General features: G+C 38.9%; 1 protein-coding gene across 18 annotated transcripts in view; it reads right to left on the bottom strand.

Moving 5' to 3' along the window:
• Positions 1-16,062, bottom strand: part of TRIM37 (tripartite motif containing 37) — a 141,301-nt gene that overhangs the window by 80,762 nt on the left and 44,477 nt on the right. For all 18 annotated transcript variants that reach the window (XM_037993013.2, XM_008011266.3, XM_037993021.2 and 15 more), the window contains 5 exons: positions 15,081-15,157; positions 10,726-10,905; positions 5,582-5,696; positions 3,819-4,034; positions 2,330-2,466 (listed from right to left, as the gene is read on the bottom strand). In XM_037993013.2, the coding sequence (XP_037848941.1) occupies positions 2,330-2,466; positions 3,819-4,034; positions 5,582-5,696; positions 10,726-10,905; positions 15,081-15,157 (725 nt within the window). The remainder of the gene's footprint in view (positions 1-2,329; positions 2,467-3,818; positions 4,035-5,581; positions 5,697-10,725; positions 10,906-15,080; positions 15,158-16,062) is intronic.

The raw sequence follows: 16,062 nt of genomic DNA, 5'->3' as shown, positions 1-16,062 counted from the left end.
TTTCTTAGGAAAAAAAAAAAATTTCTGGGTGTAATGGCTCACACCTGTAATCCCAGCACTTTGGCAGGCCAAGGCAGGCGGATCATGAGGTCAAGAGATCAAGACCATCCTGGCTAACACGGTGAAACCCCATCTCTATTTAAAATACAAAAAAAACTTAGCCAGGCCAGGTGGTGGCAGCCTGTAGTCCCAGCTACTCGGGAGGCTGAGGCAGGAGAATGGTGTGAATCGGGAGGCGGAGCTTGCAGAGAGTGGGTATTGCGCCACTGCACTCCAGCCTGGGTGACAGAGAGAGACACTGTCTCAAGTTTTAAAAAAAAAAAAAAAAAAAAAAAAAAGGACGGCCAGGCAAGGTGGATCACACTTGTAATTCCAGCACTTTGGGAGGATGAGACGGTGGATCACGAGGTCAGGTGTTTGAGACCAGCCTGACCAACATAGTGAAACCTCATCTCTACTAAAAATACAAAAAATTAGCCAGGCGTAGTGGTGGGTGCCTATAATCCCAGCTACTCAGGAGGCTGAGACAGGAGAATCGCTTGAACCTGGGAGGCAGAGGTTGTAGTGAACCGAGATCATGCCATTGCACTTCAGCCTGGGTGACAGTGTGAGACTCTGTCTCAAAAAAAAAAAAAAAATTACACACTATGACCAAGTGGGATGTGTCCCAGGAAGGCAAGCTTGGTTTAAAAATCCAAAAATCGCCAGGCGCAGTGGCTCACACCTGTAATCCCAGCACTTTGGGAGGCTGAGGTGGGAAGATCACCTGAAGTCAGGAGTTCAAGACCAGCCTGGCCAACGTGGTGAAACCTCGTCTCCACTAAAAGTACAAAAAAATTAGCCAGGCGTGGCAGTATGTGCCTGTAATCCTTGCTACTCGGGAGGCTGACGTGGAAGGATCACCTGAACCCAGGAGGTGGAGGTTGCAGTGAGCCAAGATCGTGACACTGCATGCCAGTCTGGGTGACAGAGCAAGACTCCATCTCAAAAAAAAAATTTATCCACATTAATGATATTCATTAATTAGTTCATCAATAGGGCAGAAGGGAAAGCTCTTCCTTAAACTGCAACTAATGAGTAAGAAATAATGGAATTAGAAAAACACCACTTGGCAATCAACACAGTAACCTTTTTCAAACAACACTCATCAAGGGGTGTCAAAATTCACAGGAAAAAGTAGGAAGAAAAATACGATATTTACAGTCCCATACACAAGATATTTATTAATTATAAAGGAAAAAGTAGTAATTTTGGAGTGCAGAAATCTGGCAGATGCTACCTCAACCAAGTGATCAAAATTAACCACAAGTAATGGGACATATTGACATCATGCTCCACTCCCACATGATGCAGTGAAAAGGATACATTATCATTTCCGTAGTATCCCTGCCAAAACTGTGTAATCTCTATCTAATCATGAGGAAACTTCAGACTAATCCAAATTGAGGGACTTTCTACAAAATAAACTATTCTGTATTTCTCAAAGAGTATTAGTTATGAAAAACAATTTTTTTTTTTTTTGAGACAGTCTCGCTCTGTTGCCCAGGCTGGAGTGTAGTGGTGCGATCTTGGCTCACTGCAAACTCCGCCTCCTGGGTTCATGCCATTCTCCTGCCTCAGCCTCCCGAGTAGCTGGGACTATAGGCACCCGCCACCATGCCCGGCTAATTTCTTTTTGTATTTTTAGTAGAGACGGGGTTTCACCATTGTTAGCCAGGATGGTCTCGATCTCCTGACCTCGTGACCCACCTGCCTTGGTCTCCCAAAGTGCTGGGATTACAGGAGTGAGCCACCGCGCCCACCCGAAAAACAAATTTCTAAAAAAGTAACCCAGATGGAAGATAACTAAATCGATTTAACAACTAAATGCAATGCGATCCTGACAAAGGACATTACTGGCAAATTTTTAGAAGGTTACAGTATTACATCAATGTTAATTTCCAGATCTTGATAACTATTCTATAGTTATGTAAGAATATCCTTGTTTTTAGAAAAGTAGACAATGAGAAGTATATTCAATCTCAAGTGTTTCAGAAAAAAATTGCAGAGAAATATAAAGCAAAATATTAATAGTGAATGAATCTGTGTGAAGGAAATACGGATTTCTGAACTTTTCTTAGGCATAAAATAATTTCAAAATTCAAATTTAAAAGTTAAAACAAAAACAAAAATTATTGGCTAAGAGCCCAGAGATTAGAGGGAGAAAACTGGCTATTGATTCAATCTTTCAAAAAAGTGCTGAATGTCCCTACTTTTAAGGGTGAGTTAGTTAATATGCTTCTAATAATTACCACTTAAATGCTTTACAGTAGTAAAGTGGGACACTCACATAGTTTCTTCATCAATATCATTTTCTTCCGTATTACTTGTTGCTGTGGAACTAGCAGAGGAACTGCTGCCATCTAGCTGATTTACTTCATCCTCATAAACAAGATCCAGATCCAGATCTCCATCTGAAAGCTCGTGCTAGATCAATGCCAAGAAAACAAGACATCTATTCCAAATGTTTCTACTCAGTTGATCACCCCATCCACCCCATAAACCAAGCACCAAAGAATAATATAGTTATCAAAAAGCTATTTTCTGCTTCTGTGCCTCAGCTGCTGAGCCCTGTGGAGAAAAATCACACAACCACACTGATATCATTTTACTAACTTATGCGTGCCGCCTTCAGCTGGGCCCTCAGTGTGACTGGAATCCTTCACATATTCCACATCAGCTTCCTCACAGAGCTATGTTTCAAACCATCACTCCTCAGTTCTACCTAATTTTACCATTATCAAGGTCATTAATTAACACTGTCACCTATCTGCACAGAAAAAAAATACCCACTATTAAGCAAAAACTTCCCCAACTTTCAGCTGCCTTACCTGCAAACTCCACCCTTCCTTTAACTCAGTTTGTCAAAGACTAACTGCTTCACCTGACTGCTCCATTCCAAACCCTATTATCTCTAGTTTATCAAAGCACTTAATCTGTGCATTCTCTTGACCCACTGGGTCCTTCATCGTAACTTAAAACTGAAGTATCTCATCTTAAAAATTACTACAAAAAAACCCAACTATCTAGGCATCCCTTCTTATGTAAAAATATCAACTACTTCTTAAATTCTTATTCTGGATTCTGGCTGTTGTTTAGCTGGGATAGAGCCTGGTTATCTACTAAATCCTAAATCATTCTACCTACATAAGTAATGACAAGGTATGTACTAGTTTCAGTGAATGAAAATAGAACACCTGTTTTTTTTTCTTTTTCTTTGAGATGGAGTCTTGTTCTGTCTCCCAGGCTGGAATGCAGTGGCACAATCTTGGCGCACAGCAACCTCCGCCTCCCAGGTTCAAGTGATTCTCCTACCTCAGCCTCCCAAGTAGCTAGGATTACAGGCAAGCATCACCACACCCAGCTAATTTTTGTATTTTTAGTAGAAACAGGGTTTCACCATGTTGGCCAGGGTGGTCTCGAACTCCTGACCTCATGTGATCTGCCCACTTTGGCATCCCAAAGCGCTGGGATTACAGTGTGAGCCACCGCACCCGGCCAGAACACACTTTTAAAATCCACAATTTATGGTAATTTAGTTTTTAAAATGTACATCACAGTTTGTTTTATAGAATGTATTTTTATTTTCAGAATCTTGAAATGCTTTGATTGAATAACTTCTGTCTTATTAACATTTACATAAGGGCATATATACATTACTAATGGAAATCAATGGACAATATTTTTAGCCTACTGTTTCAGCACATAATATGTTAAAAGCCATGATTCTACTCTTTCTTTTATCAAACACAAAAATCTAAAACTGGCCTCATTATTACATGATAATCTTCATTCTGAATCTTCTCCTCCTCTTCTTCATCCTCTTTGGCCTCTCTTATAGAAGCTGTAGTAGGACCACCCTCAAGAAGCATGTCAGAGCACGCAGACTTCTTAGCTCGTGTCTCCGGAACATCATCATTTTGGGGGCTAAGATGGTTATCTGGTGGTGACAAATCTCTTGACTTCTGAGTTCGAGATAGCTCGATAGTAAGTCTCTTTTAAAACAAGAAAAGCACGAATATTAGCCATAGCTCACTGGCACAGTAAAAGATGTTTCTAGCTAAAAAAAAAACTGCATCCAGACGCTCCTAAAACCATTTCTTTCTTTCCTTATTTATTTTTTGAGAACTGTCTCACTCTGTTGCCCAGGCTGAAGTGCAGTGGTGCCATCACAGCTCACTGCAAGCCTTGAACTACTGGGCTCAAGAGATCCTACTGCCTCAGCCTCTCAAGTGGCTGGGACTGGAGGCATGTGCCACCATGGTTAGCTAATTTCATTTTTTATTTATCTTGCTATGTTGCTCAGGCTGGTTTTGAACTTCTGGGCTCAAATGATCTTCTGGTCTCGGCCTCCCAACATGCTGGGATTACAGGAGTGAGCCACCTCACTTGGCACCATTTCTTAAACCATTTCTCTGAATCCCTACTGCCTTTTATTTATGAAACAAATTGATGACAAAGATAAACTGCCCCATATATGCTCATCCTCCTTCTTTCATATCCAGCCTAAGCTAAACATACAAATAGCAAACAGTATAGTGAATACAGGTAGTTTTAAATAGTTTAAAATCTATTTAAATAGTTTAAAAGATTTACATTTAACATGAAAATCTCTGAAAGCATGTATTTATTCATATTCTCCTCCCTGACCTATTAATGATTCTCAGCACTCCAAACCTTCCGCCACATCCTAAGTTCCTAAGGGAAATGAAACATTCCTTAGTTTATCATTGTAAAATAAAAATTCATCAATTAATCTTCTCCAGTACTCATTCAACAATAGTTAAGAGTTCAAGATGGGACAACTTTTAATTGTGCTATAGCCTAGAATCCTCTAAATCCAAGATAACTTGTGGAAGAGAAACTAAGTCACTGTCAGAAACACAAAGAGCTTACCTCAAACTACAGCCACACTGTTCAAAACAACTTTATGCAATGACGGAAATGCTCTAGATTTGCAGTACCCAATGCAAGCACTTGAAATGTGGCTACTGCAACTAAGGAATTAAATTTTTAATTTTAATCAAGTTAAATTTACAGACCAGGCACAGTGGCTCACAACTGTAACCTCAGCACTTTAGGAGGCCAAGGCAGGCAGAGTGCTTGAGCCCAGGAGTTCAAGACCAGCTTGGGCAATACGGAGAAGCCCCTGTCTCCATAAAAAATACAAAAACTAGCCATGACACCTGCTCAAAGTCAGAGCTACCTGGGAGGCTAAGGTGGGAGGACCACCCAAGCTTGGGAAGCTGAAGCTGCAGTTAGTGGAAACTGTTCCTGGCAACAACAGTGAGTGTGACCCTGTCTCCAAAATAAAAAATAAATAAATAAAGTAAAACAAAAATTTACATAGCCATATGTGACTAGTGGTTACTAAACTGGACACTGCAGAACCAGTAAGGATGGGGAACAGGATAACTAGATTTTTTTTCCAATTATAAACTACAAAATTACAAATAGCAATATATATATAAAATCTAATTACAAATATAACAAGCCAAAAGGACAATAGGAAACACTAAACCAGAAATATATATTTCCTTACCTCTTTAAGGTTGTTTATTTGTTGGATATAACTAGTCTGTGCAGCTTCCAACTGAGTAATGTACCAATGCTGGTCCCGGGATTTTTGAAAGAAAGTTGGTGAACGTACCTGAAACCTTAAAAGAATCGTGCCACATTAAAAAATAATAATAATAATAATTAAAATGGTAAAATATTATGAGTCTAGCTTTGAATTCTGCAATTTTGGTTAATTTGATTATAAGGCCAAAATTCACATAAACTTAGAGCTGCTAGTATTTGTTGTTTATAGATGTAGTCCACAGATGATGACACAAGATTCTGAAAATCCAGTTGTCCTCAAACTACCTTTCTAAAGTACATTGTACATTGTAGTTAAGCTCCCCAAACTAACCTACTAAGGCATATTATAATAATGTAACTAAAATATAATGATGATCATGAGTTGGGAAGAAGAGAGCCATATACCATGCAGTTCCCTCCTATAAGGAGAAAGATAACTCTTATCCCTTTCTTCCCTAAATCAGGCTCTAGCAAAATACAAAGTTTTAAATGCTGCTCTTTATATTTCTCTATTCCATCTCACATTCCCATATTTCCTGCCCCTCAGAAAAAAATCATTTACTGGGTCAACCACCCAGGATTGCTTTACTGTCCCCCAAAGAGTTACATGCTCTAAATAAACTATATCCCGAACTCTTCAAGATAGCAATCAAAATTGCCCTTATTACAATATGGCATTATTTCAGCTCAGATTAGCAAAAAAAGTACTGTATCTACATAAAATCATATTAATATATAAATGACAGAATCTTAATCTATCCAGTTGTTTTAATTTAAAAAAAAACTAATACTAAAGCAAACAAACCTCTACCTTTGTTACATAGCCTAACGTAACTATATTTATAGTGAAAAAATTGCAGTGCATGTGTGAAGGTGTTTCTGAAGAAAGGAAAAACCACAAAGCAAGATTAATTTGGACATCTACCTCTCTTTCATTTCTTCCAGCCTTTTACCCAGTTACACAATGTTAGCTGTCCATTTTTTTCTAGGATTTTACACCTTAGTGTAAGAACCTACTGACCATTTAACAGTTATCTGGCAGTAGTTATCTAGTTTCAGTCAAGAATACTCATGCAAGAAAGGACAGAACATAAACACCGACTATAAAACAACAATCCTATTTAATGTTGGGGTAGTCTTGATAGGTCAGAAGTTTTTGGGCATCATTATATGCTATATTTGGATTATCAAAATGAGAACTTGAGTATTTTTTTTAAAAAAAGAGATTGGCTGGGCACAGTGGCTCACGCCTGTAATCCTAGCACTCTGGGAGGCCGAGGCGGGCAGATCACCTGTGGTCAGGAGTTCAAGACCAGTCTCGCCAACATGGTGAAACTCCATCTCTATTAAAAGTACAAAAATTAGCCGGGTATGGTGGTGGGCGCCTGTAATCCCAGCTACTCAGGAGGCTGAGGCAGGAGAATCACTTGAATCTGGGAGGCAAAGGTTGCAGTGAGCCAAGATCATGTCACTGCACTCTAGCCTGGACAACAGAGCGAAACTCCGTCTCTAACATAATATAATACAAAATAAAAATAAAATAAAATAAACAGATTAAAGTATGTTCTGAACTGAACTGAGCAGAGATGATTCACTCAACTGAGCAGAGATGATTCACAGTCTAGGAAGCACCCACTGGTAAGACATTAAAGTAAAATCGTCTAAACACTATTATTTTCTTTGAATGACTTAAACCACTGGTTAACCCTGAGCATTATAATATTTTGCCATTAAAACAAAACCAAGCAGCACGTAAATTTTCTTAACTTTCTGTTTTAATGAAAGAATGAAATATATATTCATAGTTACAGAAAAGCCTTAAATAACTTTCTAATAAAGTTCCACCAGAATCTTGAACTAAATGAGGTTTAAAGTTTGAGCAATGTTTCATTAAATAAATAAATATAATACGATAATGAGAAGCTCCCTATCCACGAATTTCATAGCAATTTACTTATGGTGCTACTATAGCATTATTTTATAATAAGAGAGTAGTAAACTCTTTTTTTATCTTCCAATTTCATCTTGAGTTCCCTGTGGACAAAAACCATGTCTATATTTTTCTTATTAGCAACTCAGTGTCAGGCATATGGTACAGACTCAAGGTTCCTTTAAAAAAATGATGTCCTAACAAGAATTTGTTTCTGTACTAATATATAACGGTAATAAGGATGAAACTAAGACAATAAGAAAACGGGTCTTTTGTAGGTTGGTAAAATTGATATTTGAATAATTTTGTAATTCTCTCTATGGTTGAAGCATGAAACAGCAATAAATTACTTCTCTTGGTGAACATTAAACCCCAAAAGTCTGAAAAGCTATATGAAGATAACTAAAATAATCCCTCCCTTCAAAAAACATGATTCCAGGCACAGTGGCATGCACTTGTAATCCCACCTACTTGGGAAGTTGAGGCAGGAGGATCACTTGAGCCCAAGAATTCTAGACTAGACTGGGCAATATAGCAAGACACTGCCTCTAAACAAAACAAAACAAAACAGTAACAAAAACATGAATCTTTTTCCCTACACTGAAAATCATATCCCTTGTTAAACTTCTTTATACTTGCAGAAAAGCTATGGAAAACACCTAAGAGTAAATGCTGATATGATCTGTCCAGTATGCTCAAGAACAAAGAGCTCTGAATAAGGGAATTTTAGGAGTACATTAAATTACTCTCAAGAAAAAAAAAGTTTCAAATTGTGATGAGAACTTTTTAAACTGCTAAATACTCTGAAACTTCTCAGTTACGAACGTATTTTAATCTCTTTTTTAAATATTCAAGTTCTCATTTTGATCATCAAATTATAACATCATGTAATGATACCCAAACATCTTTTTTTGTTTGTTTTTTGTTTTTTTAAGACAGAGTTTCACTCTTGTTGTCCAGGCTGCAGTGCACTAGTGAAATCTCGGGTCACTGCAACATCTGCCTTCCGGGCTCAAGCGATTCAACTGCCTCAGCTTCCCAGGTAGCTGGGATTACAGGCGCCCACCACCACGCCCAAATAATTTTTGTATTTTTAGTAGAGACAGGGTTTCACCATGTTGCCCAGGCTGGTCTTGAACTCCTGACCTCAGGTGATCCACCCACTTCAGCCTCCCAAAGTGCTGGGATTACAGGCATGAGCCACGGCGCCCAGCCGATGCCCAAAAACTTCTGACCTGTGTAAAGACTACCCCACGTTAAACAGGGCTGTTGTTTTTATTTACTTTATTTTCTTTTTTTGAGATGGGGTCTTGCTATGTCGCCCAGGCTGGGGTACAGTGGCATAATCTCGGTTCACTGCAACCTCCACCTGCCAGGTTCAAGCGATTCTCCCGCCTCGGCCTCCTGAGTAGCTGGGGTTACAGGTGCGTGCCACCACAGCCTGGCTAATTTTTGTATTTTTAGTAAAGATAGGATTTCACCATATTGGCCAGGCTGGTCTCAAACTCCTGACCCCAGGTGATCTACCTACCTCAGCCTCCCAAAGTGCTGGGATTACAGGCATGAGCCACCATGCCCGGCTAAATAGAGCTGTTGTTTTATAGTCTGTATTTATATTCTGCCCTTTCTTGTAAATACTAAACCAACAATCAACAATAAAAAATTGATGGTTTTGGTCGGACGCGGTGGCTCACGTCTGTTATCAGAGCACTTTGGGAGACCGAGGTGAGTGGATCACCTGAGGTCGGGAGTTCGAGACCAGCCTGACCAATAGGGAGAAACCCCGTCTCTAATAAAAGTACAAAATTAGCCGGGCTTGGTGGCCCATGCCTGCAATCCCAGCTACTCGGGAGGCTGAGGCAGGAGAATCGCCTGAACCTGGGAGGCGAATGCTGCAGGGAGCCAAGATCGTACCATTGCACTCCATTCCAACCTGGGCAACTAGAGAAAAACTGTCTCAAAAAAAAAAAAAAAATTGATGGTTTTCCCAAATACCACATGTTCTCACTTATTTAAGAGCTAAATGGGCCAGGTGCGGTGGCTCAGGACTGTAATCCCAGCACTTTGGGAGGCCGAGGCGGGTGGCTCAAGAGGTCAGGAGATTGAGACCATACTGGCTAACACGGTGAAACCCCGTCTCTACTAAAAATACAAAAACAAAATTAGCCGGATGCAGTGGCGGGCACCTGTAGTCTCAGCTACTCAGGAGGCTGAGGCAGAAGAATGGCGTGAACCCGGGAGGCGGAGCTTGCAGTGAGCTGAGATTGCGCCACTGCACTCCAGCCTGGGAGACAGAGGGAGACTCCATCTCAAAAAAAAAAAAAAAGGCGCTAAATGATGAGAACTCAGGGATATAAAGAGGGGAGACAACAGACACTGGGGCCTACTTGAGGGTGGAAGGGAGAGGATCAGAAAAAATAACTACTGGGTACTAGGCTTAGTATCTGGGTGATGAAGTAATCTGTACAGCAAATCACCACGATGTGAGTTTACCTGTATAACAAACCTACATAAGTATCCCTGAACCTAAAATAAAAGTTTAAGAAAAAAGTAGAAAATTGTTCATTTTCATCAACTTTCATCTTGATTCTTCTACTTTTAATTTTCTGTTATTCACAAAGAACTGATAGCTGCTTTATAAAATTAAGTTGTAAAACCAGTCACTCAAATATAACATGCACTGTGAAGTGAAAAAAATCAACACTTTATCCCTCACTATTCTTAGATTTCCAAACGGTGAGGTCACTAGAAGTTCAACAGATAAATGGAACATTACTATATTTACTAGAAGTTGTAGTTTCCCCCCTACACACATTTTTTTTTCTTTTTAAAGAGATGGGGGTCTCATTATGTTTCCTAAGCTGGTCTCAAACTCCTGGGCCCAATCTATCCTCCCATCTCGGCCTCCAGAGTAGATGGAAACACCAGCGCACCACCGCACCCAGCATATCTTTAATGAAATTACTAACTAGATGTCAAAAAAAAAGTTTGACTTTTTGACTACAAATTTTTTATTATTATCCACTTAAATAAAACAGTTAAGAAAGTGATAAGGTTATAGTTAGTATGAATTTCAATATTCATCTTTGTTAAACCAAATGATCTTTGAAATACAGTTCCAATGATATTATTTCCCCACAATAAAAACCACAACATTAAATTTTTCCTATTACCTTAAAATCACGGTATCATTTTGTGGATTCAAGTATCCTTCATTTGCAAGTAAGTCCAAACGGAAAAATCTATTATAGCCCCAGCATTCTCCAACTTCAAAGTCAGATGCAAATTCTCGAATGATATTTTTTGTAGGATCATTACAGGACTGGTGAACCATCTCTACACGATATTCATATCTAAAATTGAAAAACAGACCATTACTATACAGTTAGTAAAATAAGAATAAAAGACAAACTTATCTAAACATTAAGGTCACTAAGTAATCACCTGAGAGGAAACCTTATTGATATATGCAGTTACATTTCTTTTATCATTTATAAAAACAGCAGTATTTTGGGCTTTTTTATTTTTTTGAGATGGAGTTTCACTCTTGTTGCCCAGGCTGGAGTACAATGATGCGATTTCAGCTCACTGCATCCTCTGACTCCAGGTTCAAGTGATTCTCCTGTCTCGGCCTCCAGAGTAGCTGGGATTACAGGTGTGTATTATGCTTGGCTAATTTTGTATTTTTAGTAGAGACGGTGGTTCATGTTGGCCAGGCCGGTCTTGAACTCCTGACTTCAGGTGATCCACCCACCCTGGCCTCCCAGTGTGCTGGGATTACAGGCGTGAGACACCACGCCCAGTCAGAAAAAGAGCAGTTTTATTTATTTATTTATTTTTGAGATGGAGTCTCACTGTTGCCCAGGCTAGAGGGCAGTGGCAGGGTCTCAGCTCACTGCAACCTCTGCCCCCCGGTTCAAGTGATTCTCCTGCCTCCGCCTCCCAAGTAGTTGAGATTACAGGCACACGCCACCACACTCAGCTAATTTTTTGTATTTTTAGTAGAGACATGGTTTCGTAATGTTGGCCAGGCTGGTCTCAAACTCCTGACCTCAGATGATCCACCCTCCTTGGCCTCTCAAAGTGCTGGGATTACAGGTGTGAGCCACTGTACCCGGCCAAAACAGCAGTATTTTGAATGAACCACCAAAACATGAATGGCACTAGGTCCTTTTTTCCTCATAAAGATGTTTACCAATATATCAGGTATAAAACAACACCTCAAAACATAAATTTTGAATAAAGAAGTAATTCAAAGTTGCTTTTGTTTTATTAATGCAATATTTTTTCCTTATATTCACTACGTTTCCTCATACATAAATATTCTGTTATTTCTATTATCCTTTGAGGTTTATCACCTTGCAATTTTAAAATACAAATTTTGAAATACTCTACTGTATTTTTCCAGCACAAGTTATAGCAAAGTAAATTATTGTGTATTCAGAAAATCAAAGGCTATAAAATTTCCTAATAGAAAATAAGTATGCAGCCATAAAAAAGAACGAGATCATGTTTTTTGTGCAACATGGAAGGATGGAGCTGGAGGCTATTATCTTCAGCAAACTAATGCAGGAACAGAAAACCAAATACCACATGTTCTCACTTACACAGTGGGAGCTAAATGATGAGACCTTATGAACACAAAGAAGGAAACAACAGACACTGGGGTATACTTGAGGGTAGTGGGTGGAAAAAGGGAGAGGAACAGAAAAGATAACTATCAGGTACTGGGCTTAATTCCTGGGTGATGAAATAATCTGTACAACAAACTCCCATGACATGAGTTTACCCATGTAACAAACCTTCATACGTAACGCCAAACCTAAAATAAAGTTAAAAAGAAAAGAAAAAGAGAAAGAAAATAAGTAAGCTGGACACAGTGGCTAACACCTGTAATCCCAGCACTTTAGGAGGCCGAGGTGGGTGGATCGCCTGAGCCCAGGAGTCTGAGACTAGTCTGGGCAACATGGTGAAACCCCGGCTCTATAAAAACAAAAAACAAAAAAATTAGCTGGGTATGGTAGTGCATTCCCGTAATCCCAGCTACTTGGGAGCCTGAGGCAGGAGGATCACCTGGGCCCAGGAGGCTGAGGCTGCATTGAGCCATAATTGTGCCACTGTGCTCCAGCCTCAGTGACACAGCAAGACCCTGTCTCAAAAAGAAAAGAAGTATACACTGGGAAAGCCAATATATTCTGATTTATATATCCAATCTTGTAAAATTTTCAGGTTTACAAAAAGACAAAGATACAGTCTATAAACTTTTGTGCATTAATGGACATTATCAAGAAAGTAAAAAGACAGCCTACCAAATGGGAGAAACTGTCTGCAAATCACATGTCTGATAAAGGTTTAGTATCCAAAATATATAAAGAATTCTTGACCAGGCAGAGCGGCTCACACCTGTAATCCCAGCACTTTGGGAGGCTGACGTGGGCGGATCACCTGAGGTCAAGAGTTCAAGACCAGTCTGGCCAATATAGTGAAACCCCGTTTCTACTAAAAATACAAAAATTGGCTGGGTGTGGTGTTGCATGCCTGTAATCCCAGCTATTTTGGGAGGCTGAGGCAGGAGAATTGCTTGAACTTGGGAGGCAGAGGTTGCAGTGAGCTGAGATCATGCCACTGTACTCTAGGCTAGGTGATAAAGTGAGACTCAAAATACATTACGTAAATAAATAAATTGAGACATGGTCTCACTCTGTCATTCAGGCTGGAGTGCAGTGGTGCAGACACAGCTCACTGCAGCCTCGACTTCCTGGGCTCAAGCAGTCCTTCTGCCTCAACCTCCTGAGTAGCTGAGACGTGTGCAGGGTCTCACCATATTGCCCAGGCTGGTCTCAAATTCCTGGTCTTCAGCAATCCTCCCGCCTTGGCCTCCCAAAGTGCTGGGATTACAGGTATGCGCCAGCCAGTCTGGCATATTAACCTTTGACTGAACAAAAGACACTGTAAATTTTACTTTGTTGGATGTTAGATACTTCAGCAACCTTATAAATTTTCTTGAGATTCCTTCTGGGATGCAGTTAAGTTACTTGAAAACAATTTGATCCTTTCAGGTCTCACTTTTGTTAGGTGGGTCCAGAGCAGTGTTCAGTCTAGGGCTAATTTCTGCTATCAAGGCAAAAACTTCCTTAGCATTATACCCAATGACCCATGAATTACAAATTTCTCCACCGTGGTTGGTTGCAACAGACACAGTTCCTGGCCCCGTGTGAACACCAGGCAATCACTATTCCCTCTAATCCTGTCAGGCAGTTCTTTCCCCAATCTCAGGTAGTTTCCTCACACATATGCCCTGATAAGTACTCTGCTGAATACTCAAGGGGAACCTATTACAGATCTCTAGACTTCAGTCTCTGCAGCTTTCTCCTCTCTGGTATTTTGTTCAATGCGCTCTAGCTGCATTGTCCTTTCTAGACTCTCAGCACTATCCCCTCAACTAAGTCTGCCAGGTTCTACCTCAGTAGAACCCAGCTCCTCCCTGTGTTGCAGCCTAAAAACTCTCTCAAGGCTGTAAGCTGGAGAAATCACAGAGCTGGTTTGTGTTTTTCATCTCTCAGGGACTGTTTTCATTTGTTATCACCATGTCCAGTGTCTAGAAAATGTTTCATCAAGTTTTTTTTGGTTGTTGCAAGAAAATGCGTAGATCTCATCCCTCTTGATTCATGTTAGCTGAAAGCAGACATTCCATACCAAACTAACAGATTTCATGTAACAGGGTTAAAAAAAAAAATCATTAATATGATTCCAGATCCCACATTATAAATAACATTTAACAACCTACTACTTGTTCAGTTTGGATGTAACATCAAAGACGATCCACAATTATCTAAAACCACTTTAAAAAATATTCCTCCTTGACAAAAAGCACATTTGTGGTTCTCAGGGACTGAGGGAAAGGGGTAATGGGAAGTGACAGATAATGAGTACAGGGATTCCTTGCGGCGTAAATAGAATGTTATAAAATTAGATGTTGGTGATGGTCGTAGAACTCTGCAGCCAGATTTTATACATGTGTTTCAATCAAAATGATATTTTTAAAAAACTGAATATAAAAACAGACATGAGAATCCAGCTGTCTTCTTTTAAGCCAGATAGTAAAGAGATTTCCAAAAACACAAAGCAATACAAGTTTTCTTAAAAATATATTTTTTTAGGAAAATAGTTACTTTTCATTTAAAAATGTTATTTATGTTAGTATGCAACAGGCTTGTTGTTACCTCAAAAGCGAATTAAAATTTTATATAATTTTTTTTCAGTTTTAAGTTCCAACTCAGAAAATAACAATATATGTAATCCATATAAACAAACACTCTTTGGGGTTCCCAATAATTTTAAGAGTATGAGACCAAACAGTTTGAGAACTGCCAATCGATACCATCCTATGATGCCAACAATTTCATATTACTCTACATCTTAACAGATATACCAATACAGTAATTAACAAAAATAAAAATTAACAAAAATTGCTAGGGGGAATGTATGTAAACGCACATTAAGGTTGTTATTTAATTACACTTCTTACTTAGAAGTTTCAGGCAAGCCAGCTGAGAGTTCCAGAAACACAGATAAGTAGTAACCTCGCACAACTCCATTTCCATCCTAAAAGAAGAATAATCAGTTGAAGTGTAAAAAAAATTAAGCCACAATAAAACAAAATGCAGATTAACATCTGATATCTAGATTGAGAAATACTTCTAAGCCTCAAAGCAATGGAAGAAATAAAAAAAAAAAAAAACACCAATAGATTTGACTTCTTAACAACTTTAAACTTCTGTGCATTAAAAAAAAGCAAAACTACCAAGGCACAGAAATGAAGGGAAATATCAACAACCATGAGAAAGGTTAAGAGTCTTAACATATATAGAACTCTTACAAATCAACTTTAACAAAAAACCAAGACCCTAATGGGAAAAATAATTTCATTAGAAATGAGGCAAAAAAAAATTTTAAACCAAAAATTAATTTTTAAGACCAACATACAAAAAGGTAATACCCTATGCTGAAAGTAATTAAATACAATTTCTGTATGATTTTAATGTCAGAATTCCATATAAGATTCTGTCTAGAGATTGAGAAGTTGTTTAAATCTCTACTACAGATTTTATTTTTATAAAGATAATTACTCCCTTTTTGTTTAACTGGGCAAGACTCTTTTAAAAGAAGAGATAATTACTTCCTATGTATTGCCCTAGTACTTCAGGTGTCTATGTTTTAAAAGAATCACATTTATTATAACTACTTGTTTAAACATCTGTTCCCCCAATGAGACAATGAAGGCTGAGAACAGAGATCCTTATACATCTACAGTGTCTACTGGGACATGACTACAGAGGGGTACAAGTACTATTAACCCCTTCATTTTTGGTCTACCTTGCTTGAAATGACCTGAGGCAACTTTTGAGGCTTGATATGATAATCACTCAATAGATATCAATGAATAAATGAATCATCAGCTAGGTGAATAAAGCCAGACACAAAAGATTATATATTATTGTATAATCCCA

The sequence above is a fragment of the Chlorocebus sabaeus genome, chromosome 16 (genome assembly GCF_047675955.1).
Source record: "Chlorocebus sabaeus isolate Y175 chromosome 16, mChlSab1.0.hap1, whole genome shotgun sequence".
Classification (NCBI taxonomy): domain Eukaryota; kingdom Metazoa; phylum Chordata; class Mammalia; order Primates; family Cercopithecidae; genus Chlorocebus; species Chlorocebus sabaeus.
Note: the sequence above shows the minus strand (reverse complement) of the source record. Positions and strands in the feature narration are given on the sequence as shown.